Here is a 27,731-nt window from a genome sequence, read left to right on the forward strand (position 1 = left end):
TTCTTCTCTTAGACAACAATTTACTCAGAAGAACATAACTCTTGACATCTTTGGTCTTGGGAATACAGTGGTTTTTATAACCCTAAAACTGGCCGTTGGGGTATATCCTCAGAAAAGGAGGGGCTGACCCTCAGGGGTGGATTCCATTGTGCATCATGGTATAAGCTAAGGCCCTTATTTTGGTCAATTATTTAAAGAGGATTGCAAAAACTCACAGAATCTTTTCGTACCTATTGATTTCAGCATTCTTATTCACCTGAAATTATTCTCAGGGCAAGGAGCAGGTGTAGTATCTCACTGTGTCTTCCACGGTGCCAAGTACAGAGTGCAAAGTCAACTATGTAATGAATATCCACTTTATGAAGGGACTAAGTCTACCTTTACCTTGAAAATCTAGAGGTGGAGAATGAGTGAGAAGGAATGGCTGATAAGATTTTAAAGCGGTAAATGGGACGTTGCTCCAAAGTAGTCAGGTTTGTTTACGTAATTATTTTTTCATCTGATGCTGTCCATTTATGAGTTATGAACCTTTCAGGCCCGAGTAATCGAAATGGGTGATTTTCAATCAGCTGAGCCAGTGGTCACTGGGGTTATTTAAAGGATTCCCTGAACCTAGAGTAGGTGATGTCCATAGATAGCTCAGTAACCTGCCTCTAACATATAAACTGTTTTTCAAATATACCTAGGTACTGTCATAATTGGTAAAAATAAAATTGATCAAAACACATTCTGAATTCATAGGAGCTGTGTAGATTTTCTGTCTATTCTTGTTTCAGTTTTGGTAACTTATTTCCAAGGGCTTTCACATTAATTTCTTATTTAACATTCTGTTAACACATCAAATGATGTTTTTCAGATACCTGCTCCCAGGAGAAAAGGGAGGAAATCCAGGAACGTGAAAAGCCTAATGGACACAGTTCCAAACAAGGAAAACCAGACGTGCAAAGTCAAGACCACACTAGCACCAGCCCTGTGTTCACCGAGCCTGCCAAGATCACGACCCTGTGAGTCTAACTTACTTACTTAGCTTCATGTTGGGGCAAAGTGTGAAGCAGCCTCAGTTAGTGGCTGCTTCTGTTAATGGTTTGTTAAGGATAAGGAGGAGTTCCTAATAGTTCTTGAAACTTTTATATATGTTAAGTTTCCAGGGCAATAGACAAAGACAGATAATCTACAGGGTAACTTCCCAGCAAGACAGCTCCGTCTTGCAAGTTATCAGTGGGCCTGAAACATCTGTGCAAGATGAGATGTCTGTGGACGCTATGCATGTCTTCATCGATGAACACGGTAAGTCCTTAGAGCTTTTTAGTAACGAGGAAGAAGGGATAAGGCTAGTGGCTTTCTCATGCCCGTGTGGTCTCTTAGCCTCAGTACTAGACTTTGGAACAGGAAGACTTAGTCCTACGATTTTCTCACATAGAATGTTCTTGACTTAGTCCTACAATTTGCTCACATAGAATGTTCTTAGAGCAGAGTGTGCTCCTTCCTGCCTCAGGGCCTTTGCACATAGCATGTCCCTGTGCATAGCCCACAATGTGCTATTTATCCTTCATATCTTAATTCTAAAGAAAGTTCTTCAGGGAAACCTTTTCTAGGCTCCCCAGACTTAGTCAGATTCCTCTGCTTTTTGCTCTTAACCCCCTGTCCTTTTCCTTCTTTGATACTATTATAACTTATAATTATTTATTGACATATAATAATTTGATTAATGGTATTTTCCCCCTCACAACTGTGAACTTTAGGAAGGCAGTGCCTAGTACCTAGTAAATATTTATTGGATGTATGTTGAAAATCTGACCTTGATATATATTTTTAGTGCCTTGTCATAAAAAGGATTTAAAATAGAAAAAGAAAGAAAAAAATAAAGAGAAGGAAGGAAGGAAGAGAGGAAGAGAGGGAAGAAAGAAAGGAAGGAAAGGGAAGGGAAGGGAAGGAGGAAGGAAATAATGTTAAGTGGCAAGTTCAAAGTTCTGTAGATAAGTGATATAGGCCCTTGTCTTTTGAGGATGGGTTTTTGGCTTAAGACATCAATTAATGTTTTTTATACATCAATTAATGTTTGTTATTTTACTCTCAAAAGAATCCTGGTTTGGATAATGAATAATATGGTTACCCTATCTACAGATCAATCCTTTGTGGTCTGAAGTGCTTTTGCATCTACAGACAGACAAAGAAGTCTTTTACACTTTAAAAAACAACATTAACACATATCAAAGCCTCCAGGGGGGCTGCGGTCTTCCTTATAAATGTATCTCTTGGTGGGAGGAACCTTCAAGTTGAGGTCCTGTCCTTCAGTCTACCTTCCAGCTGCTTATAACACAGTTAATTATGCTCCCGTGTTACCTGAAGAAGGTACACCTCAAACCTGTTCTGCAGAGAGACGATTTCCATTTACAAAGTGAACTGATTTTCACACCTCAATACCCGGAACCTCTTTAGCAGACTAATTTAACTCTGCAAATTAATTCCATCTCTTGCCATCTCATTACTAGGCTGACACACTAGGCAGTGCTCTGTGCCCCTGCTCATCTGTGAATTCTGAGGTGGGGATGGTCTCATGACCTCCACGAAAGAAAACCACATGCTTGATAAGCCTCTTTCAGCACATGAAAGAAAGACACATGGGCCTAGTATGTTTCATCATACTGACACATGATGAAAATAGACAAAACGATGAACTGAAAACAGTTGACCCTTGCCCAACAGAGCTTTGAACTGCACAGGTTCTCCTTATACATGGTTTTGTTTGATTGTTTCTTTTGGTTTTGGGGGATGAATACGGTGCAGTACCGGAAATGTATTTTCTCTTCCTTTTGACTTTCTTAATAGCATTTTCTTTTCTCAGGCTTACTTTATTATACGAATACAGTATATAAAACATATCACATTCAAAATGTGTGTTAGTTGACTTTGTGTTATGGGTAAGGCTTTCCCCGTTAATTAGTGGTTGAGTTTTTAAGGAGGGAGTTAGAGTCATATGTGGATGTCCAACTGTGTGGGTGGTCAGTGCCCCGAACACCTAAGTTGTCCAAGGGTCAAATGTATATAAAAGTGAATTAAGAGATGGTGCAAATTAATTGATCAAAAGCAATTAAGTAATAGGTAACTGAGGCAAACTTGTCTCAGCATATTATTAGAAAGGTATGTCAAGAAGATTTTTTTAGTTACACATTCTGTGGGAAAATATAAAGAATGGACCTAGATTACCAACAATTATTATTAAAACAGTCCAAAATGAGTTCCTTCTGACTTGAAAAATGTATAAGCTGGAATGATCATATACGAATACTTGTCTAATATTCTTTGCTGAAATTTCATGATTTTCTAGGGGAAATTAGATCCTGTTATTTAAAGTCTGGAAATCAGAAAGAAGGCCCTTTACAGCATCAGCCGTCAAATTATGACAGTTTCTCTCGTGCTCGGTAAGTGGAGGTCTGGTTTCTGGTTTGGGAGCTGTCGTGTTGCTGGGGGACATGTAAATTAGCCTGACTGCAAATGAAGTGAGGATCCTGGTGTAGAATGAATGTGTTAATCCGTTTGTAGGTGTCAAAGCATGTGGGTTTTGTGTGCGAGAAAAAGAAAATCTGATATCGCAGAAAAATAAAAAATAAACTGAGCCATTTTTGCAGTAGCCACGTCCAAAAATGAATGTAACATGTAAATATCAATAGAGAGGAATCCTGTGCAAACAATAGTGCTGCCTTCTGGTAGGACGACGGTGCAACACAAGAACTTGTTCTTAAATTTGTCCTGAGGAATGGACCAGAAATGTAGTTAGTTCTCACCTGCAGTAATGGAAGCAAGCTCTTTTGTAGATTGATAATCTAAACATCTTTCTTATTTTCCTCCCTTCAGTATGTATTGAATAACTTCCTAAATTATATTCTAAATGATGTTAATTAAGTTCGATATTGAATTAGCTTGTGCATCTGGAACATACCCGGATTCATGGGCAAGCCGTAAATCTTACTAATGGCAGACAGAATTCATTGTTCATTCTGGACTTCAAGATTCTTTGAGGATAATTCACGTGGACACACCTCAGTTGTCTGCTCTTAGTGGGGAAGTACATTTATCATGTACGTTCCTTTAGAATTGCATGTATATTTGAAGATTTATGGGAGTCCTTTGTGGTGTGATTAGAATGCCTTAGGCGTCACGCCTGGAGAGTTCAAAGGGAGTTACAGGAACCTTAATTCCAGATCCTGCGGTTCAGTGCTCCTTCCCAGGGTCAAAGTTTCCTGCACAGGTGTGCACGGGAAATCCAAGGAGGAGCCCCACGTGGGCCGAGAAGGAAGACTGTCTGTGTCCTTGCGGTCTGGTCTCCAGGTGGAATTTTGTTGTGTACCAGTCTTTTAGGCTGTTTCCTCATTGTTGCCACTGCTGCTTAAGAATGCTGGTGTCAGCCATTCCAGCAGAGTTGATGGGTACTGTAGGTGGTGACTCTCCCAGGCCACGCTGTCCCAACTGGGCCCCGACCCTGAAGCAGCCTGCTGTATCCAGAGTCACTCCTGCAGGGAAACACGCATATTCTCCATCGCTGGCAGGCCTTCCACTCTTCCTCTGTCTCCCTCAGGTGCCCATGTTCTGGTCAAAATAGACAGAAGGGTGCCTGGGTGGCTCAACCGGTTGGACTTGATTTTGGCTCAGGTCATGATCTCAGAGTCTTGGATCGAGCCCCACATCAGGCTCTGCGCTAAGTGTGGAGTCTGCTGAAGATTCTCTCTCCCTCTCCCTCTCCCTCTCTCCCCCCAGTTTGTGTGCTCTCTCTCTTTCTCTCTAAAATACAAAACAAAAACAAAAACAAACAAAAACCCAAAAAAGCCTGGAAAACAAAATTCTTCTCTAGCCAAAAGACACACAAAGTCCCCGTGCAAATGGAGGCCCAGGAGAAGAGGGAGGTTAGATGCACTCACCTCAGCCCCCACCTCCAGGACATTCGTTACAGTGGCTTGATGGACATAGGCATCTAAGATGGCAGGTCCCTCAGACCAAATACTCAATTCTGCGAGAACACAGCCTGGAAAGCTGTCACATTATTCTGCAGTCCTCCGTTGCAAGCTGTAGTGTTTTCAAACTAAATTTAAAACAATTACAAGCCCCTTATTTTATCCCAAAATAAAGCTACCAGACTTTCTTATTTTTATTTTCCTGGGCAAATGTGCTTTACTTTCCCGCTCCGTAAAGGCTTTGATTGCCTTTGCCGGTAATGCCCGTTAGAATAAAGCCGCGTATCCAGAGCCTGAAAAAGTTAAAAATGTACAGTGTGCAAATAAGAACCAGAGAGAATGCTTGCAAGGTTTCCAGTAGGCTCCTCCTCCTTAGGTTTTGCCTCATGCAGAGCCACCCGCGAACTCGAGTTTTCCCCATTCATTGCCCTCTCTTTATTAAATTTCCCACAAGTCTTGCTTTCTTTCATCTCCCCTGTGTTTCCCCTCCCGACTAGAGCTCTTTATTGTATAACCTGCCCTCTATTTCTAGAGCTGTCAAGGCTTCGGTGTGCCACAGGGCACTGACTCGGAGCGAGAGAGCTTTCGGCCAGGTGTGGTTGCTAGGGCTGCTGAATGTGTGTGTGCTGAGCACCCCCGAGAAGCCCTTGGACAGTCTCAGGTCTCAGTCCTTCCCGAGCACTGCCGTTTTGGCTACATACAACAGTTAGACCCCCTTCCTACTACACCTGAGAGAATCCGAGTCAAAAGGCCTCCTCACCGTGGGAATTTGGGGTCATGTAACTGAGACATCTTGCAGACGTCTTCAGAGGTGTGGTTTCTCCTTCTCCATCTCTCTCCTGTTCCTGCGTTTTGACACCCCTCTCAAATACTGAACTCTGGTGGTCAGAAGATGCCTGTAGTAGCCCCGGGCCTTATGTCTTCTCTCAATCGAGTTCAGCAAGGACAACATGCTTCTCTCCCATAAACCCCAATATAAGAGTCTCATTGAGTCGGATTTGGTCCTGACTGGGCCACGTTCCCTGAGCCCAGTCACCAAGGCAAGTACTTGGCTTAGCTCTACGATCATGTATAGAGGTGCAGTCATAGGTTCCCTCTGAGAAAGGTTGGGGGTGGCTCTTTAGAGGTAAGTTTGGAGCAGGGTGGATGGAGGTGGGGCAGCAAAAATCAACAGATGACCCCTGAGGATTCTCTGTTTCTGGTAAAAGTCATTCGATTAAACTAATTACTGAGCTTCTCTAAGGAGAATAATGATCAAGTTTTGTAAAAACAGCGTTCCCCTTCAAGAAAAGCTTTATATTATTTCCCTGGTCATCACTAACATTTCTTGTGTGCAAACATGCTAATGGAGAGCTCTTGGCCCATCACCTCCCATGCTAAGTTCTAAGTCTTTGACCACCTGCCCTATCCCCAAGGTAATTTGGCAGCGAATTGGTTTTAAGAGCTGTACGAAAGAATGGCACATAGCCATGCATATCTTCTTGTGCTTCACAGATAAAATGGAATAGGATACATGTTTGCTCTCACATGTACAGACCATTGCTTGAGAATATCCATGTTCTCTACACTGCCTGTGCTTTGAAATAAGTTAGTTGTTCAGAAGGGACTTTGTTACGGGGTGTTATGGCAATTCAATGGCCCGTTTGGGCATAAGGGATGTACAGTGCTTCCTGTTTAATGCATGAGAACAAAACTCAAGTCGCTTCACTTAGCAAAATTATAGCGTTGAAGTGGCTCCCTCGGCTGTTCTAGAAAAGTGGAGAAGGGGCTGCCATCTGTTCAATTCATGCTCAGGAAAAACGGCTGAGTGCTATGCAGAGTCCCGTGATCTTCTGGACTTAAACTGATCTCTGACGGGCTTATGCTGGATATTCAAACAGTCTCACAGTCCTCCCCAGACTTGGGGACAGTGGAAGCTATGCCATCCATCATGGGAGACTCGTTTCTTTGGGTTCGTAATAAGCCTTGGCTTTCGTGGAAATTCGTGATGTAGTGATGATTCGGGTATCTTTGAATTGATGGTATGAAGGGAAAACTTCTGTAAATAGGATAAAAGCAAGCAGGTTCAACTGAAATATTTTAGTCCCTACGTTAACGGACTACTGTGTGTTGGGGTGTGCACGAGGGCGAGTGTCCTCTGTCTCTAATGTAAAGAATGATACCAGAGCAGGGGCGCCTGGGTGGCTCAGTCGGTTGAGCATCCAACTTTGGCTCAGGTCGTGATCTTACAGATTGTTTGTGGGGTTGAGCCCCACATCGGGCTTCGTGCTGACAGCTCAGAGCCTGGAGCCTGCTTCGGATTCTGTGTCCTCTCTTTCTCCGTCCCTCCCCTGCTCTCACCCCCCCCTCCCCGTCTGTCTCAAAAATAAGTTACAAAAACATTAAAAAAAACAATTGGAAAAAAAAAAAAAAGAATGATACCAGAGTAGAAGGCAGCTGATCAAGTACAAGGCCAGCAGGTCAGGATTTTGCAAACTTGGGGGGCGCCTGGGTGGCGCAGTCGGTTAAGCGTCCGACTTCAGCCAGGTCACGATCTCGCGGTCCGTGAGTTCGAGCCCCGCGTCGGGCTCTGGGCTGATGGCTCAGAGCCTGGAGCCTGTTTCCCATTCTGTGTCTCCCTCTCTCTCTGCCCCTCCCCCGTTCATGCTCTGTCTCTCTCTATCCCAAAAATAAATAAACGTTGAAAAAAAAAATTTAAAAAAAAAAAAAAAAAAAGGATTTTGCAAACTTGGAAGGGCCAGTAACGCCTTGCACCTGTGTTCCAACACACCTGCAGGCTTTTTGTGGGAAGCAACATTATGGCAGTTCCAGGCCCCAAAGGGATCACTTCCCTATAATAATTCTGGCCATGGCTGCCACCACTTGTTAAATATGTATTGTGTGCGAAGCACTCTGCTAAGTCATCAGTTGTCCAATTGTCAACATGACATGTGAGATTTGCTTCATTTCACAGAAAAGGAAATAAGACTGAGAAACATGCTCAACCTTCAGTGGCTAGCAAGTGGGCTCAGGACACTTGGGTCTTCGTCCCTGGTCCTCTGCCTCAACAGGGGCCACAGACTCAGAGCCCCGTGGCTCCCAGGCAGGTAGTGTAGATGGGGGAAGCAGGCCAGTGTCACATGTTAGGAGTGGCGGCTCCCACAGGCCACTGGAGGGCATTTATCTACTTAGGCCAACTCAGGAAGCCCGGCCCGACTGGATTTTCCAGTACTTTCCACAAGGAGCTAAAAATCCACATTTATTTGTAAACTTCTCTTTTGTTTAATGTCTCTAGTTTGAATTGGTTTGAAATACCACAGGCTACAGATGACACGTGCGTGGTTACTGTGGCCTGTGGACTACTGGTTGTCCAGTCCTGCTCTGAAGCCCGGGCCTTCACCCCACACCCCGAGACCTCCTGTGGAGCAGCCCTGCCTGCAAACACACGCTTTACAGAGATGCCCTTACGTGGTCCCCACCGCCCGGGCAGGCGTGCACTGAGCCTGCTCCCCCGCACCCCTGCGCAGCCCTGCCCCTCATCCCTCCTCTCTGCGAAGCCCACGCTGGCCAACCTTCAGCCCTTCCTCTCTAAGTGTCTGTCCTTCTTTACCTCAATTGCCCTCCTCCATTCAGTCTTACCCTTTGGAATAATCCCCTGTCAAAGCACAAATTGCGATCTGCCTCTCTGTACTTCTTTATCTTATCAATCGCTTCTGTGCAAACGAATCCGCTGCTCCATGTCAGAGGGGGGCTTATCACATTCTCCCTGGTACCTCATTTACTTGTGTAGGACTCCCGTCCCCCCAGCCTGTACTTGTCTAGAGAAAAGTGCCTCCAACCAGTGCCTTTAGAGCCCTCACTTAGCCCTCTGTAGATAGATGTTAAGTAAATTCTGAATTGAATCAAGTCAGATCATTGGAAGTGACACAGAGAGCCCAGCTGGAGTTCGGACAGTGCTCAGACCAGCTGGGCATTCAGCAAGAGGAGGTGACAAGCTGAATAGGAGAAGCAGAGTCAGGTCACGGGGGCCGTGAAGCCTCGTCGAGGAGTTTGCGCTGTGTTCTACCTGTAGCAGCAGGAGCAATTCGACCTATTTGTAGACAGAAGCAATCCGGTGAACGTGGGATCATCAAGACAACATCAGCACAAACTCCCTCACCCTGTGGCACTTGGAGTGAAAGAGCCGGAAACCCTAGCAGTTTGCCTGGTCATTTGATTACAGATTTGATTACCTTTTCCTTCTCGTAAGTGGGGAAATGGACCCAAAAAAGCCCCCAAACTGAAACTAAAAATAAATACACAAACAAACAAACAAATAAATAAATAAATAAATAAATAAAATGCAACCCTGCAGAATGACTATTCAAACTGCTGGACACAGAAATCAGAGATTGCAGCTGACATTAGATTTTCCTGTCTTGTGTTCTACTCATTCACGACTACATAGTTCTCTGTGTCCGCATGGATGGCGCTGTAATGGGGCATCGGGTTTAGCACTGAGTAGCCTGCGCACGAATTTCAGTCTTAGGCTGATCCAGGCTTCAGTTCCAACACTCACCTGGACTTTTTGGTTGACATTGAACAACTTGCTTAGCCATCTTAAGTATCCATTTACTGGGGCGCCTGGGTGGCGCAGTCGGTTAAGCGTCCGACTTCAGCCAGGTCACGATTTCACGGTCCGTGAGTTCGAGCCCCGCGTCGGGCTCTGGGCTGATGGCTCAGAGCCTGGAGCCTGTTTCCGATTCTGTGTCTCCCTCTCTCTCTGCCCCTCCCCTGTTCATGCTCTGTCTCTCTCTGTCCCCAAAATAAATAAAAACGTTGAAAAAAAATTAAAAAAAAAAAAGTATCCATTTACTAATCCATAAATAGAAATGATATGGTAATTAATTCACCAGGTGGCTTTAAAAGTTAAACATAACAGGCATATATAGCACTTAGGACAGTACCTGCCACAAGGGTATTGTTATTATCTGCAAACAGAAGCAGTGGGACCAGGGGCTAAACTTCACCGTCGTGGCCTGATAGGGCAAAGCATCCTGACTTTACCTGGGTGGAGGCCTTCCCTCCAGTGCTTTTATGAGTTACTTTATGAGATTTTTAAGGCGGCTAAGTACTTTGCATGCTCTCTGTCAACCTGTTGAGTTCCAACATTTTGGCCTCTGTGGTAATTTTAGAATAGGTACTTTAATATTGTATCCTTGGCTTTTAATGCCATTAAATGTTGAGTTCTCACTACAGTAAATATAAACTTTGGTTTTGAACTTGGAAGGATTCCTAGTTAGGACTGTTGCTAAGCCATTCAGCCATGGAAGATATTGGAAAAGCAGCTTTTTCCCTGTAAGGCAACTTCAAGTGGCTGGGATTGCCTCCAACTAGGCCATTAAACCATGGATCCTTATTATTGGCAAGAAAGCCATTCGTCTCTGCCATTGTTAAGTCCAGTTGCCACGTGACAGTTTTATATCCTGACTCCCAAGCATGAATAGGGAATTGTTTGGGGTGTAATTTCCATGTCTCTTTGGGGGATTCCTGGAGGAAACCAGGAGAGGAAACAAATTTCCCTCCTTGGCCCCACTGTCATTGTGGGAACCAGCGCGTTTCTCATTAACTGCCAAAGAAATGTAAGCAGCATTTTCCGGTTGTACAATAGCTGTCCGTAAAGCAGGTACCTTTGGTAACACTCTCTAACATAGCCCTGCTCTCCCCAGACACTAGGATGAGGGAACTCTGGCGTGAATTGCAGCATTTAGAATTGCTATTTAAAAAACTTTCAGGGCGCCTGGGTGGCGCAGTCGGTGAAGCGTCCGACTTCCGCCAGGTCACGATCTCGCGGTCCGTGAGTTCGAGCCCCGCGTCGGGCTCCGGGCTGATGGCTCAGAGCCTGGAGCCTGTTTCCGATTCTGTGTCTCCCTCTCTCTCTGCCCCTCCCCCGTTCATGCTCTGTCTCTCTCTGTCCCAAAAAGAAAATAAACGTTGAAAAAAAAATTAAAAAATAAAAAATAAAAAATAAAAAACTTTCAGAGGACAAACTCATTACCCAGCACCTAGGATTGATTCAGTAGCTCAGAGCCTCACATGAGCTAATCTACCTAGAAAGATGTAGTTACGAGTCTGCCCAGACAATCAAAGTTGATGTAGGCTCTCTGCTTAGGAAGTTGAAGTGTGTCTTGTGTCTAAAAGGTTCATCGCAAACTGAACTTTTTAAATTTCCTCTGTAGATCTTGCAAGTAAAGCTTGATAGGTTCTTTTCTTTGTTCAGCAAAGATTTACATTTCTTTTGTCTATAAATTCTTCCAAGTAACATAGCAGAGCTTTCTTCTGTGAGAGATCTACCACCGTGTTTCAGTATTAATCTAGCTTTTCCAGTGTCAGAAGCAGTCGGATGAAAATGCATGCAAAATGCGTAGTGTCCAGTGTCCAGTGAAATCTGACGGAAAGACATTTTGAGTCTTTCATTTTGAGTCTCTGTTACTCAAAAAGTAGGCAGAGTAGTCCACTGAATGGAAGACTCATTCTAGAGCATACTAGTTTATAGGATTTTTATTGGGGGATTTTTTTTTTATTTAAGAAAAAATTTTTTTAATGTTTATTTTTGAGACAGAGACAGAGCATGAGTGGGGGAGGGGCAGAGAGAGAGGGAGACACAGAATCCGAAACAGGCTCCAGGCCCAGGGCTGGAGCACAGAGCCCGACGCGGGGCTCGAACTCACACACCATGAGATCATGACCTAAGCCGAAGTCAGACACTTAACGCACTGAGCCACCCAGGTGTCCCCGGGGGCCTTTTTGTACTTCAACTTGTTTTTAATTGAAAGAGTAGAGTAGTTTGGGTAATAGTGTGCTGATTTATCTGGATTCACTTATATCTGGCTTTTATTTGCTTATGAATCATTGTAGTACATATCAAAGCAGATATTGTTCTGTTTATAAACTAGGTGTATTTTTGGATGCTGCTGAATCTCTAAACCCAGTGAGTACTTTGCTTCAAAGGTGGATCAAAGCCCTGTGCTTAGTCTTTCTTGCTTCTTCAGAACTCTTTTCTGTTGATATTACCAGCCCTTCTGACCCTTACCTCAGTAAAACTTCCCTTACTCATTGGGATCAATTCTGAGGAAAGCCCTTTCAAGCCACAACGAATATACCTGGTTCCCAAAGAAGGCAAGGAGCAGAAAGTTGCACAAAAGAATTATCTCTTTTAGAACCCTCTGTTTTACGTTAGTCAGAAGAAATATTGATCCCTGGTTTGGAAAAGCTGAGCTGGAGTATCAGGCATTGAAGTTAGTCAATTAGGTCTTCAAGACGTGGAGAAAATGTGAATTCCCCCAATGTTGGATATGCTCAGTGCTATGTTCCATTCAAGCACAAGTTGAAAATGTCAATTCTAACTATAAATCTCTGAGAGTTTGCATATAGCTGCATTACTATGTTGACTTGTATAGTGGAGAGTTATGTGTGTACTTCTTTATTTTTAAATTAAAAAAAAATTTTTTTTTCAACGTTTATTTATTTTTGGGACAGAGAGAGACAGAGCATGAACGGGGGAGGAGCAGAGAGAGAGGGAGACACAGAATCGGAAACAGGCTCCAGGCTCCGAGCCATCAGCCCAGAGCCTGACGCGGGGCTCGAACTCATGGACCGTGAGATCGTGACCTGGCTGAAGTCGGGCGCTTAACTGACTGCGCCACCCAGGCGCCCCTGTACTGCTTTAAATAAAACAAACAAACTTTGGGGGGATCTAGGTGCCTTTGATCACATTGAGGTGGAAGTGATCTGGAGGAAGCATAGAAGCATCCAGAGTTTCAAACTCTTTGAAAAGTTTCTGCCATTTCCAAATTTCTGTCCCTCTGTCTTTTGTTTTTTTAGTTCTTATCTCTGATCCTTCCACTCTGGTCCTTGTTTCGCTTTTCTGGACACTCGAGAGAGAGAAGAAGTTTTCATCCAGGCACAGAGTCATAAAGATGGAAGGGTTAGGAGGTTGATTCTAGAGACTTCTGTTCCGAGGCACCTTCTCTGACTCCTTGGGAAGGCCTGCCACACTGTTTTGATGGCCATAGCCCCAACTGCCACACGGTGGCAGTAGACGCCGTGCCTGAGGCCCTGTCTCCTTCCTTTTGCTCACATGCACAGATGGATTTTACTGTCCTGTGAGAGCTGTTTGCAGACTCTCAATCTAGAATCCCCGTTAAAGTTCCAAATAAAGGTTATCGTTTTTAAAACAAGGCTGCTTTATTTAATTATCCTACATACCAAGCACGTTGCTTGGCTGTGAGTTCCATTTTCAGGCTGCCCCTCTGGGTGACTTGTTCCCATGTGTCCCCCGGGGGGGGGGGGGAGGTCTGAAGAACAAGAAGGAGCGGCAGAGAGAAGTGTCCTCTTTCTCTAGATGGTGGGCCATAATTTTGAGATCCGGGGAAGACGAAGAATTTCAGGAATGTTTTTCCACGGTGATGGGAAAATGTAGAAGAAGCACATGTATTTTCATTATTTGTTGCTTGCAGAGTCTAAATGAATGAAAGCCGGGGAGTACAATATGGTGGAGTGTTGTCCCCATCAATCTGAGACTCAGCTTTGCCCATACAAGAGTCACCATTCAGGCCCAGACTGGCACCTAGCCCCTGGTCCACCTTTATGTCCTCCTAGAGGCTGCTTCTTTGGTACTTTCTGTCACCAGCCACTCTTTCTGTTATTGTCCTGAGCCCAATCTAAGTCAATTCAGCGACTCCATCACCCTGAACCAAACTAATGTGCCAGCGATTAACCAGAGAGAAGGTGATCAAGACCAGACCTGCAGGTATTGTCCTCTGATAGTTCAGAGTTCAGAGTGTAGTTTTATTACAGGTTTGGAATATTGCTGTTTCAGGGAAGGAAATATCTCTTAAAACTCAGCCTTTTTTTTTTTTTTTCACATTATGTTTATTCACGTGAGGGGAAATTTCCGGCCTTAAGTTAGGAAAACAGAGACGTTTTAGATGATTGCAGAGCCCACAGTGCACAGTTAAACAAGGGCCAAAAAGCAGTGGCTTGTCTGAGAAGAGTAGAAGAATAAGTCTGAGAAGAAGCAGAACGTAAGCAGGCGTTCTTTAAAGACTGGTAGGAAGACTTCTGTCCACTCCGTGATTTTTGTGACATCACAGCCTCTGTGGTTCTTGATTGGGAAGCTGGTGCACATCCATCATGACTACAACATCAGGACCCCAGAGAACAACATTTAAGCAAGGGGAGAAATCTCTTCCAGTTGAGCAGTGCCGACTGTAACATTTAATCATCTCTTCCTGGCCAGATCGGAAGCCCGTATACACGTGTGATACAGGTTTTCTGGTGAGGCCACACCGGTCATAAAGCTAGGACAAGGATCTTTTTTAATATCATCATGCTTTGTTTAGAATACTCAACTTTTATGAATGAAGTTAATGAAGAGGGAACTTAATAAGCTGTTGGAGTCCGTTTTTTTTTTTATAAAATAAAGAGGATTGAGTGTGAGTTGAGGGCAAGACAATCTTCCCCCATTCATGCTAACAGAAACAATTGGAGGTAATGTTATTTGTATGAAATGCATTGGGGTCATGTTGCTGTTTCATATGAGAATAAACAAAGTCGGGTCCCATATCCATAGAAGGAAATAAATAAGGTGTGGTTAAGTGTCTAATACGTGGGAGACACCATTTAGTGGTTTACATATCTAGTCTGATTTGATTCTCACAACCCCTGTGCAGGAGATATCTTCCCTATTTTCTAGGTGAGGATTGGAGATAGGACGACAAAGGCTTGTAGTCACAGATAGTAATTAGTAGAGCAATAATCCAAGCCTCGTTCCGCTTAATTCTAGAACTTATCCAAAAGATTTTTGAAAAGAAAACCAAACCCTAGATGTTAACATGAGATTTTTCAAATGGCTCCAATAAAAAAAAAATAATGTAATTTGTTGTTATTATTACTTTACTGCCGGAAACATGCTAAGTAATCTGCAGATATGAAGCTGAGGTGTGTTGACCCTTCCTTTGTATCATGTTTCCTGGCACGAAGCAGCAGCAACGGGAGGCTGGCTCTAACAGCCAGTCCTTAGTTCATTTCAGTTGGCAACAGAGGGCGCTATTCACTTTCTAAGATTTTCTCAAAGAAGCACACGTGTCCATCCGGCTCCTGCCTGTTTACAGTCATCACTTACATTATTGACAGTGCAATCAGATAAATCTTTTGATTTTTGTGAAGTTCTAGCATTTGCCAGAGTCTGCTGGCATTTGCTGAGATTTAGATTTCCCCAAATTTGTACGAGCGAGGCACTCTCGATCCTGTTGCGTTTGGCTATGCAACAACACGATTACAGGATGCGGTGGTTTCTGTACGAAGCAAGAAAGTCTGAGTGCACGTTGCCTTTATAAATCTAACTGCTTTTTTTCTTTTTTCTGTTAGTTAAAAGATGTTACACCCCTACCCCAGACAGGAAGCACAAGCACAGTGTATGCAACAGTCATCCAAATAACGGAAGGATAGGATTTTTAAGTTTGAAGCTCCATGTACTTCGCGCTTTGCTCCTTCACTCCTGACTTTAACATACGGCGTTTCCTGAATGGTTCTTTATCAGAGTGCCTCTACTGAATGCACCATCAAGTAGTCGTAAATGATGTCTGAAAATGTAGAGAGATGCGCGTGTATGTATGTATGTACAGTGGAACTATTTTATTTATTTTTAAAATATGTTTAAGGTTCTTTATTTTGAGAGAGAGAGAGAGCATGAACAGGAGAGAAGCAGAGAGAGAGGGAGAGAATCCCAAGCAGGCTCCACACTGTCAGCTGTCTCGAACTCACGAACCATGAGATCATGACCTGAGCTGAAATCAAGAGTCAGACACTTAACCGACTGAGCCACCCAGGCGCCCTTGGTGGAACTCTTTTAAGTGCTGTTCCGACAGAAGAAGTATTTATGTGTTTATGAATGCAGTAGTAGGGACTACTAAGGGAAAAGAAGGGCCCACAAACTCGCCAGAGAGTTTATAATGAAATGCGAGGCTAGAAATCGGAAAGGCGTCCCGTTCGTGCGGCGTCTGCGTTCTTGAGGCAGTTTGGGCTGCAAGTTCCATAAGACCCCAAATCACAGCGGATTAGACAGGAAGTCCAAAGTCCTGATCAGTGCAGGTTTGGTCAGTGCAGTGATTCGATGTCATCATCGAGAAACGAGTTTCTTTCCGTCTCTCAGCTTTGCTGTCCTCAGGCTCATCCCCCGTGATGACGCTTTGGCTGCTGCAGCCCCCAAGTTTTCTTGTTACCTTTTAAGAAGTAGAGAAGCTTGTGCCGAGTTCCCTGATACCCTCAGCAGTGTCCCCTTTGCTCCACGGTAGTCTCTGAGAATATGTTCTTGGGGCGCCTGGGCGGCCCAGTCGGTTAGGCGTCTGTCTTGTGATTTCGGCTCAGGTCACCATCTCACAGTTTATGAGTTTGCCCCACATCGCCCCCCTGTCAGGGCAGAGCCTACTTGGGGATTCTCTCTCTCTCTCTCTCCCTCTCCCTGTCTCTGCCCTTCCTGTGTACTTTCACCTTATCTCTCTCTCAAAATAATTAATAAATTTAAAAACTTAAAAAAAAAAAGTATATGTATAAAAATAGAATGTGTTCTTCCTTCTTCCTTCCCAAAGCAAGGCACTGACTGGGGTGAATGGGGTTTCAGTGATCAGCATATTACCCCTGGGGCTAGGGAGGGACCCGGTCTCTCTTCTGAAGCCATGGTCTTGGATGAGTGAATAAATGGAGCTCTGTTAGCAGGATTCCATCAGAAATGACTGTGGGGTGGGCAGTCAGCATTGTCCTCTCAGTTTTCGGCACCCTGCTAGAAAAGCAGATGGAAAAACACGTCCCAGTTTGTGCTTTCTGAGCCAAAGGAAAGATGCCAGGCTTGAGATTTACGAAGGACTTCTTTAAATTTATGTCTTGTCAACCCATACGTGATTAAAGACGATAAGACTCTTTAATGTAGATTATGGCTATTCTAGTAGTGTCCTCTTTTCCAATTACGGAGGCATTTCTTGCACCTGACGCGCACTTTCTTTGCTCTGGGTGGGGGTGGGAGGCGAGGGGATGCGGAGCGTGTTAGGGGTTGGAGGAGGTAGCAGAGACGGCAGGTTGTCCGTGTTCCTTCCTGATTGCTGTCTTTGGAATTATCCAGACCGCCACTCACTGTTTTCACAAAATATGAAGGCAGACACTATTGCTACCCCCTGCCCATCCATCGGATACATAGAAAATTAAGGTTGGCATCTCTTAGAACACCAGGCATCTACCTACCTACCCCATGGCACGCGGCAGATCTGGACAGCCTGAGTAATTTGCATGTGTGCAAGATGATTGCCCTTCTGCCCGAAGAGAGCATTGCATATACAAAATCCCAACCCTGAACCGCGTATGCAAATCTGTAAAGGTTGTAAAGGCTTATCGGCTACCTGCCCTGGGGACCCCTGGTGTCCTCATGTTCGGGTATAATAACAGATGACTTCCACACTGCCAGGTGACCAGAGCTTTTCTTTTGCCCCTCCTCAGAGACATACAGATCAGCTCCTCCAGTACCACGACTTCTGAGAGTCAGGATCCTTCTTCTGGGGACCCTGCGGTCAGTGCGCTTCAACAACAGCTGTTGCTAATGGTGGCTCGGAGGACCCAATCGGAAACCCCGCGGGTACGTTCCAGCCTCCCTGTTTGCGAATGTTCCAGAAGCAGGGATCTTGAAACCTGTTTCGTGGTCAGATTACCTAATGGAATTAGTCGGGTCTTATCCTGAATTTTACATTGCTAGGTTGTGGGTATATCACTGCATGGTAGTCTATTGAGCGAACGTGGAAAAAAAGCCATTTGAATAACAGGTATCCTTCGCTGACACTAACAGAATTGCCATTGCCTTAATGCTCTTCCAAGTGCATTAGAAATTCATGTACCTTGATCTTTGGTTGCCAGGATGCACAGACCCCACAAGGGCTTACTTGGTTAGGATGCCTTTTTCTCACCATAGTTGGAAAATACCTGGATTTTTATTAATTTATGACGGCCTCTTATTAAACATTCAGAGATCCTTAAAGAGAAACTTGACTTGAAGAAAGACTTTATTCTTAGAGCAAATGGCATTATCATCCAGGGGCTGAAAAGATGAAGCCTTCAGTTATCTTACCAAGGGACAACTTACTAATGTTCATTCGCTTATCTGGTGCACCTTGAGTATGACTCTGGGAGAGGCAGAGCAAAGACTTCACAGCAAAAATCACACGGGACGTAAGACGTACCACCGGACGTAAACTGAGAGCTACAGATTCAAGCAGGGCATTTCAGACAGAGAGACTGGCGAAGGCTCCTTAGGAAGAAGGGACACCCGGGCCAGACCTTGAAGGAGAGTGACTTTCCATTGGTACAGGCTGCTGGCAAGTTAGTGGACCTTCCTGGCAATGTTTTGATGTCTCGTAGACAACCTCACCCGTGAAAAAAATAAGACCGTTTTGTATTTGTTTTCCTGATTGCTTAACTAAATTTTTCCAAAAAGATGCTTGATAACACAGCGGGTTGAAATCGGTCAGGCGTGTGGGGAACAAAAGGTCACGTTATGTTGTCACTGACCACACACTGCTCTGGAGTCCTTATTCCTGCTGCCTGGGTAGGGAGGACTGAGAGGTGCCAAGCAAGCAGAATGAGCCCTTCCAGGCGCCTGGGTGGCTCAATCAGTTAAACACCGACTCTCGATTTTGGCTCAGGCTGTGATCGCACGGTTCGGGAGTTCAAGCCCCACATCAGGCTCTGTGCTGACAGCAAGGATACTGGTTGGGATTCTCTCTCTCTCCCTCTCTCTTTGCCCGTCCCCTGTTCACTCTCTCCCTCTCTCTCAAAATAAGTAAATAAAATGAAAAAAAAAAAAAAAAGAGAAAGAATCAGCCCTTCCGGGCTTGAAGGAGTTTCTGTGGGAACAAGCATTCAGCTAATTCAAAACCTCAGTCTTCAGGGATTTCTTCCCTTCTGTGTATTCAGTCTCACCTCCGTCTCCTCCTTTCCAGGGCTTCTGGGTACAGGAAGGAGTTTTCCTGGCCCCCAGGAGGCCGGTGGAGGTGAGAGTCACGTCTGCTCATGGCTCAGATGCCTGGCCCCGTCCTGGTCACCGGGTGTGCTGGTGGTACCTATGGGGAATGGCGGCTCCTGCCCAGTTAGGGTGCGGTACTGGGGTCTGCGGACCCTGCCGTGAGCCCCCAGCTCTGGGCCCGGGCTTCAGTTGCATTCTCTCTGCTCTGTGCTCAGCCCCCATAGTTACCAGTACTAGTTTCCATCACAAGCTAAAGTACGTCGGGGGGGCCCCGCAGAATGTGTGTTTTCTCTGAGAAACTTCCGCTTTCCCTGACACAGACCTGGGGACGCTCCAGCGCCCTGCCTCTAGAATGTCAGTGTTGTATCTCCAAGGAGAGGGAGTTACAGTTATATGAAAACATCCACATGGGGGCGCCTGGGTGGCTCAATTGGTTAAGCGTCTGACTCTTGGTTTCAGCGCAGGTCACGATCTCACGGTTCATGGGTTTGAGCCCCACGTCGAGCTCCACACTGGCAGTGCGGAGCCTGCTTGGGATTCTCTCTCTCCCTCTCTTTCTACCTGTCCCCCACCCAGTGCTCTTGCTCTCAAAATAAATAAACTTAAAAAAAAAAATCCACATAGTTTAGGAAGAAGTGAATGTCATTTGTTGCATGGATAGTGGAGCCCCAGGGAAACTAGGAACTTTGGATTATCAGAAATGCAAACCCACTGATTTGATATCTCAAAAACAGCGCAGGAAGAGCAGAAACTGGGAAATAACTGACTATTACATAGATAAATCAGAAAGAGTCACACTGTTCTTTACATTTAAAATTCTCTAGGGGCGCCTGGGTGGCACAGTCGGTTAAGCGTCCGACTTCAGCCAGGTCACGATCTCGCGCTCCGTGAGTTCGAGCCCCGCGTCGGGCTCTGGGCTGATGGCTCAGAGCCTGGAGCCTGTTTCCGATTCTGTGTCTCCCTCTCTCCCTGCCCCTCCCCCGTTCATGCTCTGTCTCTCTCTGTCCCAAAGATAAATAAACGTTGAAAAAAAAAATTCTCTAAGTGGCATGATTATGTATATGAGTGTATAAAAAGCTGAATTATATTTAGTGTTCCATTGTTAATTACTTAACCAAATTCAGTGGCAAACTTCAGTCATTTTAACTTTTAACATTTTAAGTAAAATGTAAAAACTTTAAAGTTTTACTATATGGAGGTAGAGAAGTGGAAAAATGGAGATTGCTATCCAGGCTCATATTTAGATGCTGAGGAAATATTTACAAAGGTCTATCAGAAACGATTTTTCACTTCTGCTTAGTTTTCTAAATTTAATTGATGTCACCAATTAGGTTTTGGCCACAAATGAAAAATTAAGTCTGTTTCCTGCTCATTCTCCCAAACACATGTAGTGAAGGGTTACACTCTATCAGCTCTGTGCCAGGGGCAGGTGCACAGGGGCGAAAAGACTCAGCCCCTGCCTTCGAGGAGTTTAGACACTGGTCAACCGGTTCAGCTATGCATGGTAGAGGTTATGGTCAGGACGTGCTCAGGGGCTGCGGACACAGGCCAGGACACAGGAGACTAGGGAGGCTTCCTTGGTGAGGTCACAGCTCAGCTGCGATGCAGAGGAAAAGCTGAAGTGGGGCAGACATGGCCGGGACAAAGGCTCGGCTGGAAAGCCGGTGTGCTCGTGGTCCTGGCTCAGAGGCATCGGGGCAACGACATGAGGAGTTGTGCTTAGACAAGTGCAGCAAGAATAAGCAGGAAACAGGGCTCTGAAGATGAGACTATTTAGTGACTTCCCTTGCCCCATCTGCCCTCCCTCTGTCCTTCTGGCTTGGCTGCTCAGTGCTCAAGAGCGACTTGTGTACTGGGAGCCCCCTCCCCCGCAACCTTATGCAAATTCCTCTCATTCCAACAAGGGACCTTTTCTACAGGCTCCAGTGGTGGCCAGGAGCTAGGCCCACACCAGAGAAAAGACTCGGGAGTTCTTCCCTGGCACAAATAAAATGAATGAGGTAGCCCTGCAAGGGGAGTTCTCAGGACTGGCCAGCTTCTTTCTGTATGAGGCAGGCCAGGGGAACGGGTTCTGTTCCATCACTCTGGCTGCAGGGCTTAGCTCCTGAGCACAAAGAGAAGGACCAAGCTTGGGGCACACGGGGAGCTGGTGAACTCTCCTCTGTGCTCTAGATTAGCGCTGAGGGGCTGTGAGTGTTCTCAGTCACAGCCTCTCATGCATCCATGGTGTAAATTGGTACTTCTCTGTGCTTCAGTTTATCCATTATGTATTTCTAAGCACATGGGAACAGTCTATAGATGCGTTACCATGACTTGAAAATTTTGCATTGTTCCGTAACGTTACATAAGTATTTGAGGCATCAGCGTGTAAACATCTTTATTACACTGCTGGTTGAGAGCAAGCCCAGGCCACTGGTAGACAGTGTTAGATCCTTGGGAGTATAGCATTTTCTGCTTCTTTTTATCTTCACTTGGATCTGGCTTCAAACCCGTTCGCCCTGCCCCACGTTAAGAAATGAGCTAGTATCGGGGCGCCTGGGTGGCTCAGTCGGTTGAGCGTCCGACTTTGGCTCAGGTCATGATCTCACGGTCCGTGAGTTTGAGCCCCGCGTCAGGCTCTGTGCTGACCGCTCAGAGCTTGGAGCCTGTTTCAGATTCTGTGTCTCCCTCTCTCTCTGACCCCCCACCCCCCGTTCATGCTCTCTCTCTCTCTGTCTCAAAAGTGAATAAAACGTTAAAAAAAATTTTAAAAAAATGAGCTAGTATTGTATATGAGAGTACTCTGTAAACTGAGGCTTTGTGGAAGTCTATAGGATTGGCATCATCATCATTATTATTACTAGGGGTAGCATGAGAGCCGTATTTCATTGGTCCTAAACTGATCAGTGAGCATTGCAAAGATGCTTGCAGCACTGGATCTGGGGGACGGGCGCTCGAGGTTAACATAAATGTAGCATTGCCATCACAGTTTGCTATCATTAAAGGATTAATGAAAATGGAAACTTTCACCTTTTACCCTGTATACCACTTGTATTTTTTCCCCACAATGATGTGCTCTTGAATTGCTATTTTTTAAAATTTAAAACATCTCCAAAAGGTAAAAACATATTCCTAGATGTCTAATTTGCATGAAGTGCTATATATAATATTTTATAAACAATCCTGTCTACAAGAATATTGACATTTCCTAGCAGATGAGACGGATGAGACACCAATTATAATACCTTAACATAGTCACCGATCAGCTTACATATTCATTTATTTGAAAGTGTATTTTGACTTAAGAGATGAATATTTGCATACTCCTCATGTATCATGTTCAGAAGTTTATTTTTTTTTCAAATGTAAGAATATACATGATTCGTTATGATTCCTGGAATTTTGGCTGCTAAATAGAGCCACTGTTATAATAGTATCCCGTGTGTGTTTTATACTTTTTTGTCCCTCGAAGTGTTGTTCATATCTAGATTTAACCAGCATTCCATCAGCAGATTAGGAACACTAGGTATGTGCAGGGCACACGTTTGGTACCTCAGTACATCTCACATTTGGGATCACATTATCTTTGGAGGACACCTTGGAGGTTAGGTAATATTTAACCTTGGATTTGCCATAGGTGGAAACCAGTGCAGAAGGTCCTGGTATTTGGGGTGTTGACTGCACCCCTCCCAGCCCAGCACTCCTTTCCCTTGTCCCTTGGTCACTACTGGGATTTCGAGTTCTGCCCACCCCCTCCCCAGCAGCCTCTGCCACGATTTCTGGTAAGCCCACCTGTGCCACCAGAGTCCCTTTCCGCTTCCCAGCTCTGGGTGTGGCGGCTCTTAGGAAGGGCACTTGGTGTCACACAGGACTAACTTCCTGTGGATCTTCTTCATTCCTCCACCACCTTCAGGAGCTGTCACGACACTTCCACCCTTCAGAGGAGGCCTCCGGTTTAAATTCACCTGTGTCTGTTCTGACATCGACATGTAGACCCGGTCACTTACTCTCCTCCACGTAACACGCCCTCATTTATATTTTAGCTTTTATTAAGCACAGTTCATGCTCGAGGTCATAAATCTGACTCTAAAATTCCTTTAAATAAAAAATTATTTGACATCCGTTATTACCCATCTTAATTATTTTTGTCAGTGTCCCTTTTCCGATGGCTTCCTCTTCAAATTGGTGTTTTTAATTCGTTTCTTCACGATTGGACTCAGACGTGTCGTCTCTTGAAGCGTTTTGCTGTGCAGATGGCTTTCACCTTACCAAGTGAGCTCTGCCTGAGCTATGGATTCACCTGGGTTCCCCTAAGTGAGATTGCAGAAAGAAACCAGGCTTTTGCCTCTCACGGTCCTCTTCCTAGAGTAGGATGTTGGGGGAAGTGATCTGACCTCTCAGAGCCTCAGTTTCTCACATTTTAAATAGGGATAATAACACCTATGTGGAGAATTTCTTATAAGGTTTTGACGATTAGAGATAATATATGGCAAAATTATGCCATATAATCAGTGGCAATGATTAACATCATCAAAATTCTTAATAATTATATGGAACTCTTGAAGGTGCCATTGTTTTAAGTTATTTATTTACTTATTTTGAGAAAGAGAGAGTGAGAGGGGGAGAGAGGGAGAGACTGGGAGAGGGGCAGAGAGAAGGAGAGAGAGAGAATCCCAAGCAGGTTCTGTTTTGTTGGCACAGGGCCTGAGGTGGGGCCCAGTCCCACAAACCATGAAATCATGACCTGAGCTGAAATTAAGTGTCAGATGCTTAACCAAGCTGAGCCGTTCAGGTGCCCCAGAAGATGAAATTATTTGAACAGTAGAACTTTTCAGGTGTCTTGGGGGAGAGGGGTAGACCTTTACATTCTTAAATATTTTAATATTACCAAAAAGTATTTCTGGAATGTATTATATACATACTTGCCTACCTTCTTAAGCTGAATGTGCTAATCATCACTTAAGTTGCTCTTGATAATTCAGACTCATGAAGGGAGCCTTGACTTAAATACAGATCCATATGGGGAGGGTGAGCAGTGCACTTACCTTGCTTCTTCAAAAGGGCTTGTGTTCAACTTATGCCCTTATCAAACTATTTGTGATAATTTCTTTTTTGAAATAGGAGAATAAACCTTGCGTGCCTGATCTCCCGGGAAATGTGACGTGGTGGTTCTTTGGCAAGGCTTAATTAATGAATCAGAGCCAGAAATAGCATTTTGGCCAGTGCGTCTGTGCCTTCACATAAGTCAGAGACATGGAACGTCTTCTCCATGTCCACTGTGAGTCCTACCCCAACCAGTCCCGTCATTGCTGATGCTGTCCGGGAGCTCTGCCCTAGACCCCCTCACTCCATACTCTCTCCAGCGTTACCCATCTTACACCCTCCCATGCCTCACTTCTCGCTCTTTTTCTAAGTATCTAGACATAGAGACGTTTCTACTTGCGTGTGTCACCATGTTCTCATGGCTGGTTTGCTTGTCTGCTCCCTGGGGAGTTGTTTAACCCCTTTAAGCTAGCCACTCTGTCTTGTTATCCTTTGAATTCTCAGCATGTATTACATATAGGATCCAGCCTCTGTAATCCGTACAATAAGTATTTGTTGGATGAGAGAATAAATGAATGATTGAAATGATGAGAGAAATTTGAATTTGAAATTTGTACCAGAAAACAGGCTGAGAATAATTGCTATAATCCACTGAAGTGTTTAGCTCTGAGGTTCCTTGGTATCTAAGGCAAAAAATGAAATTCCACGAAGCTTAGTTTCTCATAAAGGAAGTTGTTATGGGCTGATTTGTACCTCAGAACATGACTGTTTGGGGAGATAGGCTATTTAAAGAAGTCATTAAGTTAAAAAGAGGTCATTAGGGTCAAGCCCTAATCCAATATGGCTGGTATCCATTTTTTTTAAGTTTATTTATTTATTTTGAGAGAGAGCACACAAGTTGACGGGGGCGGGGGGTGGGGCGGGGGGTGCAGAGAGAGAGAGCGAGAGAATCCCAAGCAGGCTGTGTACTGACAGCCCAGAGTCCAGTGTGGGACTCAAACCACGAACCCTGAGATCATGACCTGAGGCAAAGTCAAGAGCCTGATGCTTAACTGACTGAGCCACCCAGGTGCCCCAGGCAGTATCCTTCTAAGCAGAGAGGATCAGGATGCAGCTACACTTGGAGGAAAGACCATGTAAAGACACAGAGAGAAGACGGCCATTAATAAGCAAAGGAGAAAGGCCTCAGGAGAAACCAATCCTCGATCACAGACTTCCAGCCTTCAGAACATCTCCGTTGTTTCAGCCACCCAGTCTGTGGCACTTTGTTATAGCCACCCTAGCAAACTAACATAGAAGCCAAATCATTTTTTCTTTGCATTAAATTCTGAGGTTCTTTTAAACAAGGATTTTTATTTAAGCAGCAATGAATAGCACAATATGCCAGAATCTTTAATAACTTCTGCAAAAGGTAGACATAATCGTCATGTGATTTCTTTTATACTGACCTTCCCTAACAGCAAAGCGTATATAATATTGAACCCCAACTTAAGGACAGTATTTTTCTTATAATTCAGAAAAATGCTATCCTCTGTGCTGCTGCTTGCCCTTGACCTGTTTCCCCATTGTACGTGAATTCCCAGACCACAAAACAGTAAACTGTGGTAACCCTGTGCACGTATTTCTTACTGGAATTTTTTGTCCGTGGAGCATAAAGGAAAAGGATGCCTTTGTTGGGGGAGGTTTACTGTAAAGCACAAATCCATTGTCATCAACAGAAGAAGCTCTTCCTGCTGACATGACACCAGGCAGTTTCCACTAAGCTCTCTCTCATGTTGGAATAGGATCCCAGACACAAGCAGCACCTACAGTCTCCACTTTCCTGTAATAGTACAGCCAGTCCGTCCTGTATGCGGCCACCCTGTATACTGCCTTCATGATGGACCAGCTGTCCCTGGCAGGGCTTTTTGAATTAATATTTTATGATCTGAATAACTTCATGTTCCATAGCTGAGTCAGTGAATTAGCATCTGGGAACAAAGAGGTGGTAAAATTGGCCTCCTCGGAGAGCTCTGCTGTGGGCTCCAGTGAAGCAGGTGCACTGCCCATATGCGTGCCAGGCACTTTGACACCAGTGACTTTCACTGAATTAGGAAAAAAAATCGGCCCAAGTATAACCTTCTGCTTTATAACTCAAGGAGAAATGTGTGCGACCTTTCAATAGCAGCTCCCCCTCCAAGGCTGTCTTCTTTACTGTCCTCATCCCTTTCCTGGTCTCGGCCCTTCTTACCAGTCTCCTGTGTCTTATGGGAGTCAGCCTACAGGAAATTACAGCCTATCTTAAATCCTGTTTGGAAGAATACAGAGCCAAAGCAAACAAATAAAAGTACAGATTAGAATGAGCTAGCGCTTTCACTTCTGGGTATATATCCAAAAGAATTAAAGCAGGGACTCAAACAGATATTTCCACGCCCATGCTCATAGCAGCGTTCTTACCAATAGCCAGGGGGTGGAAGCGACCCAAGTGTCCATCGACAGATGAACGCATAAACAAAATGTGGTACATCCTTACAATGGAATATTCAACCTTAAAGAGGGAGGAAGTCTGACACAGGCTACAACATAGATGAACCTTGAGGACATTATGCTAAATGAAATAAGCCAATCACAAAAGGACAAATACTGTATGATTCCACTTACTGGCGGTACCTGCAGTAGTCAAAAACATAGACAGAAAGCAGGAAGGTGGTTATCGGGCTGGGCGCAGAACGGGGAGTCAGTATTTAATGGAGATGGAGTTTCAGTTTGTGAGGATGGAAGAGTTCTAGAGATCTGTTGTATAACAATACGGATATCGTTAATACTACTGAATGGTATGCTTACAAATGGTTAAGATGGTAAATTCTGTGTTGTTGCTTTTTTTTTTTTTTTAAGCACAATTGCAAAAAAACAAAAACAAAAACAGGCTAGAAATAGAAGATCTACAGGGAACTGGGGCGTCCAGAAAAGGCTTCCTGAAAAGCAATGGCCAACAGCAAAGGAGATCGATGGGGGCTTTGTCTTTAATGGCCTCTGCACAGAGAATGGCAAACAGCACGATGTGGCAAGTCTAACAGGAGCCTCTCCACTTAATCTGGGACTCCAAGAAGCCACATCCTACTCTTAGGACTAACTAAACACACTCTGTCAACACCATCCCCACTAAGGGGACTGCATAGAAAACTGCCTGCCTCAAACTTAGGTGTGGGTTTGCAGCCCGTATTCATCCTGGATCACATGGCTGATCCAAACACCTCACACAAAGAGTTTATGTTAAGATGGTGCCAGCTTGGCATTGCATTCTCGTGCCTAGCAGAAACAAAGGCGAATTTTAATCCTGAAGAACACAGCTTTAATATTGCTGTCAAGGAATTCATTCAAATAAAGATCCAAGGAAAATACGATTAAGTGAAAAGTTATAAAACATATTAGAAAACATGAGACCATGAATAAGAGCCAGCAAAGTCAACAGAAAGCAGAAACAGACTCTCAGTGGATTTAGAAGTTGTAATGATCAGATTCAGAATATGGATTAAGAATGTTTCACGTGTATAAAAGAAATAAAAGAAGGGATTGCAAATGTCAGAAGCAAAAGGCTGCCTAATGACCAAACAGATCTGAAAAAGCACCAGATACTAGAAATGACCCATATATAATAAAAATAAAACTTTAAGGGATTTAATGGGAGATTTGACACGTAAGATTTGAAACAATTATATACGTGTAGCACCGAGAGATGAAGAGGTAAATAGGAAAGA

At 44.4% G+C, this 27,731-nt stretch overlaps 1 protein-coding gene across 4 annotated transcripts in view; it reads left to right on the forward strand.

Moving 5' to 3' along the window:
* PCNX2 (pecanex 2) overlaps positions 1-27,731 on the forward strand; it is a 302,926-nt gene that overhangs the window by 44,398 nt on the left and 230,797 nt on the right. For all 4 annotated transcript variants that reach the window (XM_040464986.1, XM_040464985.1, XM_040464988.1 and 1 more), the window contains exons 6-9: positions 857-1,004; positions 1,142-1,287; positions 3,329-3,422; positions 17,457-17,592. In XM_040464986.1, the coding sequence (XP_040320920.1) occupies positions 857-1,004; positions 1,142-1,287; positions 3,329-3,422; positions 17,457-17,592 (524 nt within the window). The remainder of the gene's footprint in view (positions 1-856; positions 1,005-1,141; positions 1,288-3,328; positions 3,423-17,456; positions 17,593-27,731) is intronic.

The sequence above is a fragment of the Herpailurus yagouaroundi genome, unplaced genomic scaffold (genome assembly GCF_014898765.1).
Source record: "Herpailurus yagouaroundi ecotype Mexico unplaced genomic scaffold, PumYag 530, whole genome shotgun sequence".
NCBI lineage: Eukaryota > Metazoa > Chordata > Mammalia > Carnivora > Felidae > Herpailurus > Herpailurus yagouaroundi.